General features: G+C 32.8%; 4 protein-coding genes across 4 annotated transcripts; 3 read left to right on the plus strand and 1 right to left on the minus strand.

Annotated features, from left to right (window-relative positions):
* The first annotated feature begins 2,813 nt into the window (after window positions 1-2,813).
* On the plus strand, window positions 2,814-3,991 carry LOC140960397 (heavy metal-associated isoprenylated plant protein 23-like). The gene is made up of 2 exons (XM_073418649.1): window positions 2,814-3,211; window positions 3,636-3,991. The coding sequence occupies exons 1-2, from the start codon at window positions 3,052-3,054 to the stop codon at window positions 3,926-3,928; spliced, it is 453 nt and encodes a 150-aa protein (XP_073274750.1). The 5' UTR covers window positions 2,814-3,051; the 3' UTR covers window positions 3,929-3,991.
* Window positions 3,992-4,587: 596 nt separating this feature from the next.
* LOC140960344 (agamous-like MADS-box protein AGL66) lies at window positions 4,588-7,192 on the plus strand. The gene is made up of 10 exons (XM_073418585.1): window positions 4,588-5,005; window positions 5,088-5,141; window positions 5,246-5,264; window positions 5,348-5,403; window positions 5,819-5,846; window positions 5,939-6,000; window positions 6,276-6,375; window positions 6,453-6,506; window positions 6,631-6,770; window positions 6,948-7,192. The coding sequence occupies exons 1-10, from the start codon at window positions 4,821-4,823 to the stop codon at window positions 6,952-6,954; spliced, it is 705 nt and encodes a 234-aa protein (XP_073274686.1). The 5' UTR covers window positions 4,588-4,820; the 3' UTR covers window positions 6,955-7,192.
* A 1,225-nt stretch (window positions 7,193-8,417) lies between these two features.
* Window positions 8,418-9,378, minus strand: LOC140959819 (FCS-Like Zinc finger 6-like). Its single transcript, XM_073417840.1, has 2 exons — window positions 9,033-9,378; window positions 8,418-8,688 (listed from the first exon to the last, which is right to left on the minus strand). The coding sequence occupies exons 1-2, from the start codon at window positions 9,311-9,313 to the stop codon at window positions 8,568-8,570; spliced, it is 402 nt and encodes a 133-aa protein (XP_073273941.1). The 5' UTR covers window positions 9,314-9,378; the 3' UTR covers window positions 8,418-8,567.
* A 2,225-nt stretch (window positions 9,379-11,603) lies between these two features.
* LOC140960349 (olee1-like protein) lies at window positions 11,604-12,963 on the plus strand. The gene is made up of 2 exons (XM_073418597.1): window positions 11,604-11,859; window positions 12,494-12,963. Exons 1-2 carry the CDS (start codon window positions 11,715-11,717, stop codon window positions 12,817-12,819), a joined length of 471 nt encoding a protein of 156 aa, XP_073274698.1. The 5' UTR covers window positions 11,604-11,714; the 3' UTR covers window positions 12,820-12,963.
* The last annotated feature ends 1,302 nt before the right edge of the window (window positions 12,964-14,265 follow it).

Consider the following 14,265-nt stretch of genomic DNA (forward strand, 5'->3'; position numbering starts at 1 on the left):
AGACACACACACACACACACACCCAACTGGCAAGGAGGATCCACAGAGAAAGTGACGACATTATGGCTCACTAGAAAACAAGAGGAAATTCATGCGGAATTTGTAACGACCAACATATGGTCACTTTTTCCATTGTGTTTAAACCATGAAAAGAAATTGGCATTGGGCTTCGTATAATCAAGTTTCAGATATTTAAGAATTAATTAATGAAATCTCCTCGATTATCATTTATATATTTCATATTCACAAAAAATTCATGTGAGACGGTGTTACGGGTCAATTTTATGATATAGATCTCCAACATGTGAGAACTTTAATATTTTTAGCATAAAAATTAATATTTTTTTTATGAATAAGATCTTCGATCTAATTTTATTCATGAAAAAATATTAATTTTTATACTAAAAATACTAAAGTTCTCGAGTATAGACAATGTAAAAGCCTAATCTACAAATATAAAAGAGTAGATATCTTATGAGACGATCCACATGATATCTTACGAGTGAGATGAGTAAATACTTTTAACTTTATCTGTGGATCGTTTCATAAGAAGTATTCTATTTCGTATTCGGAGATGAAGATTTTACATTGTCTCTGCTCGAGAACTTTGTCCCACATTAGGACACTAGGTATATACCATTGGACCAAGAGGGCTAAGGCTAACTATAATGAAGAGCTCCTACAATATTAGCATTCATGCATTATAGAATCGTTGGACCAACTGTATGTATCTATATGTATCATCATCTCCATTCACGACTCTCTCAGTTCGAGTCTACTAATATATACCGTGGATTAATCCGATGTTCCTTTCAATTAAATAATAAAATAATGATGATAAAATCCAAATCGGTTGTCGGGTTGGTTTGGGTTCAAGTTTAGAGTTGTCGTTTCAAGTTCAGATCGATTGTTTTTTTTGTAATACTCTTAATTACTTCAACCCGACTAGTCTGAATTGAGACCACTACAAGAAGTCCTATACTTCATTCAAATATGGAAACAACTTGGGTACGTGAGCCACAACAATATCAACATATGTCGGTTCAAAAAGTCAAATCATGCAAAAAGAATATTACTTAAAGCAGGCCAGACGGGCTGTAGCTCGGACAGTACTATTATTAACATTCCATTACTCATTTGATCTAAAATTACCGATTCCCTACAACGAGGAATGGAACTTCGAAAAGTATAAGGTTAAAACGGCACATCATCCACACAGTTCTTCCAGACATCAATAACAGATGAAACCTCCCGCAGATATCACCGCTGAAATCGTTCACATGCATGGCCCCAACAAGAATATTAATCTGCTAGCTTGAACACAAAAAAAGGCAACAAACCCTGACTATAAATTCATCCAAATCCCCCCGCACAGCCAACCATAACACAATAACACATTTCAACTTAATCCCTCTATATCGTAACATCAGCATGTCTTCCATAGGAGCGAGTTACGGGCACGTCCTCGTGCAGAAGAAGCAACAGAAGGAGAGGTTGAAGAAGAAAATGGATGAGGAAAGATCAGAAAGAATGGGAGAATCAAGAAACATTGCGGATGGTGAAAGGGTGGCTTTTGATGACACTAATAAGAGTGGTAAAAACAAGAAAATTCACCCTGCTGAAGATCCACGCTTCGCGTCCACTGCTAATTTCCGTGAAAATTCATAGGGCTCCATATATATATATATATGCTTCAACGATCTAATAAAACAATATATAGTGGGGTGACTTGCAAATTTATATCATAGGGATGAACTTGGAAATAATTATTATGTTCTTTGTTTTCAATAAAGTTCTTGAGTTGACTGCTTGCTTGTATTTAATTTTGTGTTGTAATGTTTCTTTAGTTATGATAATTGAAGTTGTCAAGGTTTCAATTTTCACTAGTTAATCACACCACGGACATTTCATTTTTTTAATCAAATTATAGAATTGGGATTATCATACTCTGGCCTCTATAGAGTAAACTAGTATTTAAAAAAAAAAAATTTGCCTGTAATTATCTACAATCAAACTAAAAAACCGAAGGCTTTGGTTTCAAAATAAAAGTAGGATTGCTGAACTTCAATTCAATGTGATAATTAAAATTTCAAAAGGTGACATATTGTTCTGAAAACAAGAGTAGTATTAAAATTGGAAAATAAACAAATAAGTAGGGTTATATGAATCAAGTCTTCCGTCAAATAGACGGTTTATATTCGCGACGACCACCCCAATCCTCATCTGATGGGTTGTCAGGCCCAGCTCGTTAAATGTAACCGAAAAATGACGGGTTGACCCATCTTGTCCGACAAATAAATGGTTTGGGTTAAAAATATCCCAAACGGCCCAAGTAGCAGTTTGTGGCGGGTTGCGACCGGTCGGGCAGTCCTCTGCCCCGTTTTAACAAATAAGTAAAGCTCGATCTGAAATTCCTTCCTTGGGGCAAAAACTAAAAAGGAAGTTTCAACGAAAATGAAATTGGACCTTCACTCTTAACTAACTGGGCCAGCAGTTCTTATGTGTAATTGAATGAATGAATGAAAGCAGTGGGAGGGTTTTCGATTATACATCCAGAATGAGAAAAAAGTGAAATAAAAGTCATTACAAACTCAAGTTGTAAAAGGGATGCGTGATAGCCTTTTTGAGTTTTGGCATTTATATGCTTCTACGTTTGAACGTACACTTTGTTATAGACTCACCTCTATATAATATAATTCATGGTCACTCACTCGATCCACTCGTACATGACTCGTGTCTATATAAGGAGGTGGTGGAGTAACAATACCTCTCGCATCTAATCGAAACAAACACCAAGTCTAGAAATTAAATTAAAGCAGCTTTCATAATTCTTTTTTATATTTTTTTCCCTTCCTCTAATTTCCATTTTCCCTTAAATTTGATTTTTTGAACACGTTAACTCGAGGGAAATTTATGGCGAATCCTCACTTGAAGAATCATTTTAACAGTTTTACATTGTCCCTCTAATTTCCAAATGTTTAATTAATCTTGAAGTTTGAAGATAATCCCTTTTGGCTTCAAACTTATCGAGCAACTAGCTAGTTTTGTTCAATGGGTGTTGCAGGAACTTTGGAGTGCATATCTGATATACTGAGCAGAGGCAAAAAACACAAGAAGAAGAGAAAACAGTTGCAAACTATAAATCTGAAGGTCAGAATGGACTGTAATGGCTGCGAGCTTAAAGTCAAGAACGCATTGTCTTCTTTAACTGGTATACATATATATTATTGCAACGTATTAAATGTTAAGTATTTCATGTTCCGTTTGTGTAGATAAATACTTACGTTTTTTTTAAAGTGTTTTTTACAACTTTTTTTATAAAAAAATTTGAAAGTTGTTTTATAAAATATCCTATAAAAATGTTTTTACATTTAAAAAGTAAAATATTTTGATTTTATCATCTCTTCGTTTATAAAAACATAAAAAAAATATCTCTCGCTCTTTCTTTAAAAATTATACCAGAAGAATTCATTTTTAAACCTATTTTTAAAAAAAAAAAAAACGTGTTACAAAAATCTATTTAAACATTTACTTTAACACTAAAAACAATTTTAAAGTACTTGTCCAAACAAAAACTCTTATTTTATTCTGATTTAATAATTATATACATGATGAATCGAACTTGTGCTGCACAGGAGTAAATTCTGTGGAGATAGACAGAAAACAACAGAAAGTAACAGTAACAGGATACATAGAGCAAGGCAAAGTCTTGAAGAAAGCCAAATCAACGGGGAAGAAGGCAGAAATATGGCCGTATGTGCCTTACAATCTAGTGGCTCAGCCCTACGCCGCTCAGGCTTACGACAAGAAAGCACCACCTGGTTATGTCAGAAAAACAACAGAAGCCAACAATGTTGGTGCTAGATTTGAGGACCCCTACGTTACAATGTTCAGTGATGACAACCCAAATGCATGTCATATCATGTAATAATATATAATTATTATGATAATAATCGAATAATTGAGGGACAGAGAAATATTTCTGTAGTTTTCGATCCTCACGACGGCATTCGGTTCCAAGTTATAATTTAATGATCTAATAATATATTTTCTTGTGTATCAGATATACTGCATCATCTTTCGCATTGACCATACGTTTTTCTTATTTTATACATGATGAATATAATACCTAAATTAAACGTACGGCTTAACTGATAGGTTCGTGAGATTGTCCTTAGTAAGCTAGCTAGGTCCATGGTGATATATTTTTGAATCTAAGGCTCCAATTTAAATCCCAAGGGAAAAGAAAAAGGCACATGCAAAAGTGAAGTCAGTCACTTTTCACTGTTAAGAAGAATATATTAACAAAAGAAAGGAGAAGATAAGAGCAGCACGACAAATCTATGGATGCCCACTGGTTAATTTGGGTCACATGCAATGGAGAGATACTTGAAGCTAAAGTGGTCAAATATTGATCGTTAGAACTTAGAAGGAACTTTATGTCTTATTAAAAATTATGTTCACAAAAATAATGTATTATACATATGATTTTAATGCATACGCACACGTGAATGGTCAAAATTTAAAGAGATGACTTGTTAAGATTAGAGTAAATATCGTCAAATTAAAACATTTAAATACCTATTCCTTCCGTTTTTCATGACGAGAGAACAAAATTTGTCCAACCATCTCCTCTCATTCCTCCCAACGTTTTATTTTCTTCAACAATTAATTTAATATTTAAAAAAAATTACCCTTGAACAATTTTAAATTTTATTCTCATTTCCACTCGCAAAAGCTCTCAGTTTTCCCAAGAATAGATTCATACATTTCCTTAAACTAAAACTTCAAAATCGAATTTCCAAATTATATAAAAAAAAATGGGTAGAAGTAAGCTTCCGATCAAGAAAATAGAGAACACCACAAATAGGCAAGTCACATTCTCTAAACGTAGATATGGTCTCATAAAGAAAGCTTATGAAATCGCTGTATTATGTGACATTGATTTAGCCCTTATCATGTTCTCGTCTTCCGGTCGTCTCAGCCATTTTTCCGGCAGAAAAAGGTATTTGAAATTAATTAGCTCCTTGGATCGATTTATAATTCATGATCTGTGATATATATGTATTCTTTCTTAATTATCATAGGATCGAGGATGTGATTTACCGGTACTTGAATCTCTCCGATCGGGATCGAGGAGGGTAATTTTTCTTGAATTTGGATCATATTTCACATCACGATTATTTATCCTGAATTTACTCGAATTATTATTTTAGGTTTGACAATTTGTTTTTGATAATTTCAGGACTATTCATAACAAAGAGGTATTTGAACTTCAAATAAATATTTATAGTGATATATAAATTATATTTCGTAATAGGATGAATTATAATGTGATTCGTTGCAGCATATAATCAGCACTTTGATGAAAATCAAAACTGAGAAGGATCTCGCAATGCAAAGGTATCTAATGTTCGTTTATAGTTATCAAACTTTCAAAATGTTATTTAAATTTAGTGTACATATATATTATATTTCATACTAGCGGATCGTAACACACAATATGTGTATGTTCCTCAGAAAAATTAAAAAATGAAGTAGGTATTTAGAAAATTGAAAATTATTAATTCTTGGAAATTGAAATGGTAGAAGATAAAATAAAATCTGAAAAAAAAAGATTGCATATAATTGGATGGTTAGAATGTATTTTGAAAATTATAAAAAAACATAACCACGCTACAAAAAATGAGGTTTAACTTTAAAAAATAATATATATAGATATTATATATGTGTATACGTTTATAAAATATTGTATAAAAATAATTCATGAATTGAATTTCCTTTTTCTATCTCTAACTATCTAAAATATTGTGATCAGTTCTGCAACTCCGGGCTCGGATTCCGAGGTACTCTCAAAATCTTATAATCAAAACTTTTTTCTTGAAGTAACCTTATTAGTTAATCGTTATTAAATTGGATTTTGTATGTGCTTTCTCAGGAAATCCAAAAGGAGATTCTTGATTTGAAAAATCAACTAGAGAGCGCTGAAGAACAACTTAGGTAATTTACGGAAGCCAGTCTTCTTTCTTATTGTACGGGTGTTTTTTTTCTTTTTTTTTTTAAAAAATAGTTATATTTTATAATTTTCAATATATTGGATAATATTATTTTTAAAAATAAAACACATAGTGGTTCCATTGGCCATAATTTCTTGTTAGTTCAATGGAACTTGAGCTGAAATTATGAAACAAGGACGTGGCTAGCTACTTGATGTAGTCAAATGAAATAGTCACCATTTTTTTTTTTTGTTCTTTCTATTTGAACAAAAAAAAAAGGATATTTGAACCAGAATCAGAGAAGTTTGCATCAATAACTGAGTTCGAATCGTGCGAGGTGCGACTTGTGGAAGCGTTGCGCCGTGTTACGCAAAGAAAAGTAAGTCCACACAATTATTTTAAGGAGATGCGAATTAGCCTATATAACTAGTATATGATCAAATGACGTTATTTCAGATATTTTTGCTAAGTAAGGTCAGGGAGCAGTCGAGCTATCACGACACCATACAGGTAATACATGTAATTCCAAGTAATGGCAATAATCACTGAAAGTCTAACAAAATTTTAAAAGCTGATGAATACTGATTCATATCGATTTACTCTTTTGTTTTTGATAACAATACGATCGAAACAGGAAATAAATACAGTGGTTCAGTATATTACAGAAGCACAAGCACATGGATCCCTGGAGAACCATTATCATGAACTAGGAAATGGGATATCCGAACTAAACAATATTAATGCTGGATCCGATGCATCTTCTGTTGATCTCAGGTACATCTTTCATTTAACGAACATCATATTTTCTTGGTCAGTTTTGAAGCCCTACTCGCAAACAAGATCATTACTTTAATCTGCATGATTTTCCAAATAAAATCCAATTATCTTGAGATCAGAATCTATTTCTCTTTAATTTTATTTTTTGGGGATTGATGCATTTTTGCCCTGCAGGGTGTAATGACACTTGAAGAGGGAGCCCTCAAAAAAACAGTAGGTGTCGAATCCATAAACTTTCGAAAAGGGGGTCCGACTTATTATAGTTTTTAGATAGAAAAGTCATAATTTTAATAATAAGTGAAATTTGGATCTTCTTCTTCTTCTTCTTTTTTTTGGTTGACCAATGGCTTAATAATCTTTGATCCACAATTAGTTGTTTTAGTCTATTGATGAAATAAATTGTTAAGTAAATTCGTCTATATGTTAATTTTGGCCCTAATGTTTTCTTTTTACAAAATACGATTAAATAATATCATTAATTATTTCGCAAAATTCTATTTTCATTTAAAAGTATTCAAAAGTCGATCCCCACAAATTACTTTTTTAAAAATGGCCATTAAATAATAATTCTTTGATTAATTCTTCAAAATATTGTTATGAAGAAGTCGTAAATAACACCTTTTTCCAAGTAATGGGAATCAAACGGATGCGGCAACAACATTTTCCAATGATTTCGATATAACTTGATTTTTTTAATTTTATTTATTTCTTATACTCATTTAAAAAATAATAATTTTAAAATATAATTTATTATTTACCTTTTATGGTATTATTGTGTGCATGCGTGGTATCAGCTTTCCTCCATTCTCACGTCGACATCTTATGGTGCTTTTGAAGCGATGCCACCCTCAATTTCCTCCATGATATTTGGTCGATTCGGAAATGAAATAGTTTTAATTTATAATATTGTGGTCAAAATTGAAGAACCTACTTTTTGAAAATATTCCACTCTTTTTTTGTGGGTTTTTGAATTATTCGTCCTTAGTAATTGCTGCACAAAAGTTCAAACAAAAAAACTCTGGTGAAACAGTTATGTTTGTAAATTTTGTGAAACTGATATTTTATTTATGTCACTCATGGAAAATATTATTTTTTTTATTGTAAATATAAATAGAATTGACTCATCTCACAAATAAAAATTATGACAAACTAACCTACTCAAGTTCAAACTAACCTATTGACCTTGTGATATTTGAATTGGTTCGGGAATTATGTTCTGAGTTTCATACTTGAACCTGAATGTTGTTAATTATTTATTGTTCGTAATATTAATTGGACTTTCGTGAAGAGTCGTTTTCGATGGAGTTAGGCCTTACGTTTGCATTTATATATTATTATTATTGTTCTTGGAGTCTGGAGAAGACCGCAAACGTCGCTACCATCAATAATCAACCTTGGAAAAGTTCATTCACTGCAGCTGAGACACGATATTGTAATTAAATTTATAATAATAATAATATATAATGAATAGATTTTTTAAAAAGAAAAGACAATATTAGTAGCTAGTTTCTGTTTTTTAAAAAAATGGAAAGATTTTTATAGAAAAACCAAAGCAACATGTACCTTAATAACCTAAGCTCTTTAGGAATATATGATGATCAGATCAATACAGTATCGAATCATAGAGATTTCAAATATAGTGACGATGGAACTTTTATTTATGCAGAACCCAGTTCACCCAATATAAATACAACCCATCAAACAACACCTCATATATTGTATTGTCTTTAGATCATACACGAAACAAACACAAGCATATACATACATCTATACTTATAATAATATTGTATATGGTCAAGCTGCCACCGCAGTCTCGGCCTTGTCGGAGATATTTTTGGCAGCATGCCTCTCTTTTCTTTCGTCTTGTTTCATTCCTTGCTCTCTACACTCTACGCTACAAAATCCCACATCACCCCTACAAAATTCAAAACCCTTTCCAGTTTAGCATTCAATTTCCCATATATGCAAAATAAAAGGTCAATAGGCATGAATTCAGCACTGGCAATGAGTTTAATTATATATATATATAAAAGGTAGAGTCAAACATAAGATTTACAGTTTCAACTTTCAAATCAACATCAATCATATTGTGAGTAGGACAGGAATGAATCACAAATTCATCAAGCTAGCTGGTGAATTCTTAAATAAAATCATACCTTAATTTTCTTGATTTTGCTAATTAACTCATATAAAATACAACTGAAACAAAATAGTTAACATTTTTTGATGATTAATACTGCTACTTTATTATTAATTTACCTATACATGTAGACGTCGATATCAGGAGCCAGACTCCGGTGGCAGAGGCCGCATCTCTTCAAGAAGTGATCCGTCTGGATTTGCGTATCGCCAGAACTCTTCACGTCGAATCTGGGAGAAAACACGGCCAACGAGCGGCGCTCATACTCGATCACTGGTGATCGACATTCCGACTGAGTAAAGAGCGCAGCCTGCTCCACGTTGACCGAATGGTCGACCCCGATCATGGACATACTAGTGGTACGCCGGAAAGAAGGGCGGCGACCAAGCTCGCCTAACATCGTTCACACCTACGAATATGAATCGCACACACTGTGTGACAGGGTGTGGGTATGTGTGTAGACTTGTGGTATAAAGAGCGTGGGAGCGAATATGGGCCGTTGGATTTGTGTGTATTGATACATCACTTTCTAATTTAATCATTTTGTCACTTTTTTTCTTTCAATATCATTGGCTCCTACTTTTGTTGAGTATATTATGATATTTTTTTTAAAAATTAAATCATATTTTTCATTTTTTAAAAAATATCGTGTAAATATATCAGTATTATTCATATAAAAAAACAAAAACCCAATTTTGATTTAGTTCGGAACACTAAATTCTAATCCAAGGAAAAAAACACATGTTTAATGTATAATATATTTTTTAATTGTGTACATTGATTGAATAGGTCGCTTGTATTTTAATTTGCTGAATTCAGCAATTTTTTTAAAAAAACACAATCTTTCAAAAATATATTCTTCATCGATTTTCTATCATTGAACATAAAAATTAATTTCAATTTCACTTTTCATCAAATAAAATATATGACAAAAACTTGTGTGAGACGGTCTCAGAGGTCGTATTTGTGAGACGGGTCTCTTATTTGGGTCATCAATGAAAAAGTATTACTTTTTATGGTAAGAGTATTACTTTTTATTGTGAATATGGATAGTCAACACGGATTAAGATCCGTGAGACGGTCTCACATGAGACTCACTCAAAATATATATATATCGTTTAATGAGATGTTTGCATTTCAAAAATGATCGACTGACCAATTTTTTAAAAACCTGTATAAAATATCATTCACCTTTGGTTATAAATTTTACACCAAACCAAAAATTCGCATAAAAACATGTGAATTATGAATGAGAGAAATATTACGCAAGAATTGTGATTTATATTTTTTTCTTTTTGGAAGAAAAAATAGAAATGAAATGTGATTTTGATACCACGCGTCTCCACCTTTTAATTCGTAAAAGCTACCAATTTCAATTTATATTATAATTTCCATATATATAGAAAATAAAAAGAAATTATAAAGATGGAAAGACCCTCTTTAGTTCTGCTAAAGGCCTAACCAATCGTTTTCCGGAATCGTTTTAAATAACAATCGTATTAATTATTGATGTTGTCCAGCTCAAAATATATTTTCAAACACTTAATTTTTTTAAAAATATATATATAAATTTTTTTTTGGAAAAAAAAAACCGAATTTTTTTGTTTTTAGTTTCTCATTTTATTTTTATATTTATACGAAAAATAACTTCGGGTACCTGTACAGGCCCTGATTGGGCCCGTTTTAAAACGGATCTGATAATTTTAAAGAACGGCCTGGTCCATCTTTTATAAGTCTGCGGCCATGGGTTGGGGCTCAGTTTTTTTTACTAAAAAAAACTTATATATTTAAAATAATATATATTTATATAATAAAAATTATATATAGCCACACTGAATACTATTATATAATAATTTTAAATATATTACATTTTTATATTAAATATGATTATTTTGATATTTTAAAAAATATCATTTTTATTTTTGATTTTATTATATTTTTATTTTTGTGAATATATTAATTAATTTATTAAACAATATTAAATGTAGGCAGAATAGAAAACCTAACATTTGTTTTTCATAAATGCCACTTGTACTTTATATATATAAAAGTAATTTTTCCCATACGTTATATGTGAATGAAGTAGTTGATATAATATGATTATATTTTAATCTATGTCTTTATTTTTAAAATTAAAATTAGCTTGAAAAACATTATTATTTAACGAAAAAAATCGCTTTTGGTATATCTAAACAAAATGGACAAATTAGAGCAAAGAAAAGAACAAAATGGACTATGTTCTAATTATTTTTCGCCCACTTTTGTATTACTATAAAGAATTTAACAAAAACTAATATTATATCTTCTCATGGATCTTTCACAAAAACTCTTGTGAGACGGTCTCACGGATTAATTTCGTGGATTGAATCTCTTATTTGAGTCATCCATGAAAAAGTATTACTTTTAAGCTAAGAGTGTTACTTTTTATTGTGAATATCGGTAGGATTGACCCGTCTCACAGATAAAATTTCATGAAACCGTCTTACAAGTGACTTACTCTGAATCTTTTATGAGACTAATCTTATTAATATTTAAAAAAATATTTACCCTAAAAAATATTGATTATTTAATTTAATCTATATTGTTTATATTATTTTAAAAAACATTTGGCGAGGACCGACAGAGATCAACGTGGTAACAGAGAGTCTATGCTAAAAATAAAATTAATTATCGCCGCGAGACGCGCTTTTGCTTTCTTTCTTATCAGGTGACCCCACGCCAGCCCACATCCATTTCATCCATTATATCTCACCGCCCATCCTTACGAAATTTGTATTCCAGAAAAGAAAATCATCCAAGCAATGGCGAAAAACCTGCTTCTTTGGTTTGCTCTGTGTGTCCTGCCCGCAATTGTCATTGCGCAGGATCCTCTTCTTCTGAAGGGCTCTGTTTACTGTGATTCATGCCGCTGCGGGTTCGAGACCGATGCTTCCAAGTATCTCGCTGGTAACTGCCTCACTAAACTTCTTTATGTCTCTCTTTTACTGTACATGAACTGGATGCCCTAGATCTGTGCGTCCAGCAACCAAAATGTGTTGGATCTGGTACAGTTGATGTTGGATTTTGTAGATTGTGAAGGGTTTTGTCGGAATTCTGTAGAATTTGTTTCACATCGGTAGTTTCTCCCCAAAATTTGTAATCTTTTTTTAGCATTAGCCATAGGATTAAATCGATGCTGTTAAAAGTGCGAAGATGTGTGGTTATACGAAATGTTGCGTATGAAAGGATTTGAATTCATTATGTTATCAAAATGACTTTGTGTTACCAAGTCGAAATATTTAGGTCCAAACACATGATCCAAGTTTTTTGTCAGTTGGAAGGGTTTTATCGCTGACAAAATTTTCTTACACCAAGTTGGCTACTTCAAAAGTTAAAATCTCACGCAGAATGTATCATCGTAGATTCTTTTGTTAGCTTTGCTTACAGTTTTAAGATGACCCCCACAGATATCTGAAATGTGCTTGTAACCTCGACATGTAAATGAAATTTGATGTTTTCTTCCTCTTTACATTTTGCTTAAATTGTAGTCTTTCCTTGCATTTGGCCTGGTATAATGAGTAAAGTGTCATGGACTTGGCAGGTGCTGTTGTTAGAATCGAGTGCAGGAGCAGGGCCAACTCCGAACTAACATACCAGAAAGAGGGAGTCACAGATTCGTCGGGAAACTACAATGTGTTGGTTGAATCGGACCGTGGGGATGACTATTGCGATGCGGTGCTTGTGAAGAGTTCAGATCCTGAATGCAGTGAGCCAACCAAAGGGCGTGATCGTGCGCGTGTCATTCTCACTCGCAACAATGGGATGAGCTCCAACACCCGTTTTGCCAATCCCATGGGATTCCTTAAGCACACACCCTTGGCTAGCTGCTCCAAGATTCTAAAAAAGTACGAGGAGGCGGAGGATTAAAATGCTTGAATTCAACTTAGATGCTTTGCGTTACTTAAAAGATTGTGTTAGCACCTTATTATTCTATGTGTTTCACTGCTTGTGGTAGGATTTTGTTGTGTTATTGATCCGGCCATATCATATTTATGGGAGTTGCTAAGATTACTTAGAGCCCAGTTATGCCTTATATGTGCAAGCCTTATGATCGCAATGCTTGTTTTTTAGAATCGTTGCGATTTTTAGCTGGTTATCTATTTATGTATTTCGGTACCTAAATCAAGGTGACTTTAGAACCCGTTGGAAATAAGTTCTACGAAGGTGGAAAAAGTTGGTGTAGCTCTAACCTATTTAAAAAATATGTTTTATAATCTAATAATATTAAATTTAAATAAAAATATTATTAGTGTTAATATTTCTTTCTAGAGCAAAAAGATTCAATTAATAGTCAGACTAGTTTGTCGCCAAAAGATGAGCCACGGAGTTATTTTCACCAGGGAATAAGTTGATAAGGGCGTCCATGGAATTATAAATTGTATTCGTAATTGCAGAGACAAGATGAGCGTCAAAGTTCTTTGGTTCTTGAATAGCTTGACGTATTAGTTTTGCGTCGATCATACCTCGGTGACAATGGAAAGATTGAGCCTGCCAATGTTCCCTCCTTGACGGCATTCAACTCAGCAGTATGGTGAGAAAACCTGCATTAAAAACAGCGGACAAGAGCGAAAGAACAACACCCTCAGCATCCCACCAAAAATTAATTTTAACGACGGAAAAACGATTGCATGATATTGATTTTGTTGAACCCAGGTGGTGTACGCCAAGTCCGTTATATGTAGATTTGAGCTACATGGAAGAAAATGTTTAGATGTTGTAGTGGCAAAAGAGCCCCATGTGTAGTTTTCTCGGGCAATTACCCCTGCAGCCGGCGTACTTTAACCACAAAAATCACTCCCACAAACCTTAGTAAAAGTATCTAGATCAACAGCTTGCCCAAACTCGGCGAGACAGCAAAAAAGGTCCACATAAGAGCCCTGTTCATGTTGGATCTCGGTTTTCTACGTGCCCAAACGCAGCGGAAGTTTAAAATTTTTATTTTATTTTGAAAACAAAATAATTCTTTTGGACACTCGTATGGTTTTCAGGAATTAAACATGCATAGGATGTTTAAAAATTATACCTTTGTGAATTAAATCACTGGACTCCAACTAATCCGGTATAAACGGATTAGCTCTTGTTGATTCCCTACGAACTTTCTTCAAGAAATCCTCCTATCAAGTCCACGACTAGATAGTGTGTTCCTCTTCCAATTTGCACTAGAAAATATGGAAGATATTTTGCGTAGAAGAGAAAATAATTGAGAGATGGCTCAAATTTTCCTTTAAAAATAGTGGTCAATTTTTTTTTTCTCTTTGGAAGTGGGAGTCTCGAAGGGGTGGTAGGTGGTGGTGTAGGGTTTGACCTTTTTTT

The sequence above is a fragment of the Primulina huaijiensis genome, chromosome 15 (assembly GCF_012295235.1).
Source record: "Primulina huaijiensis isolate GDHJ02 chromosome 15, ASM1229523v2, whole genome shotgun sequence".
Classification (NCBI taxonomy): domain Eukaryota; kingdom Viridiplantae; phylum Streptophyta; class Magnoliopsida; order Lamiales; family Gesneriaceae; genus Primulina; species Primulina huaijiensis.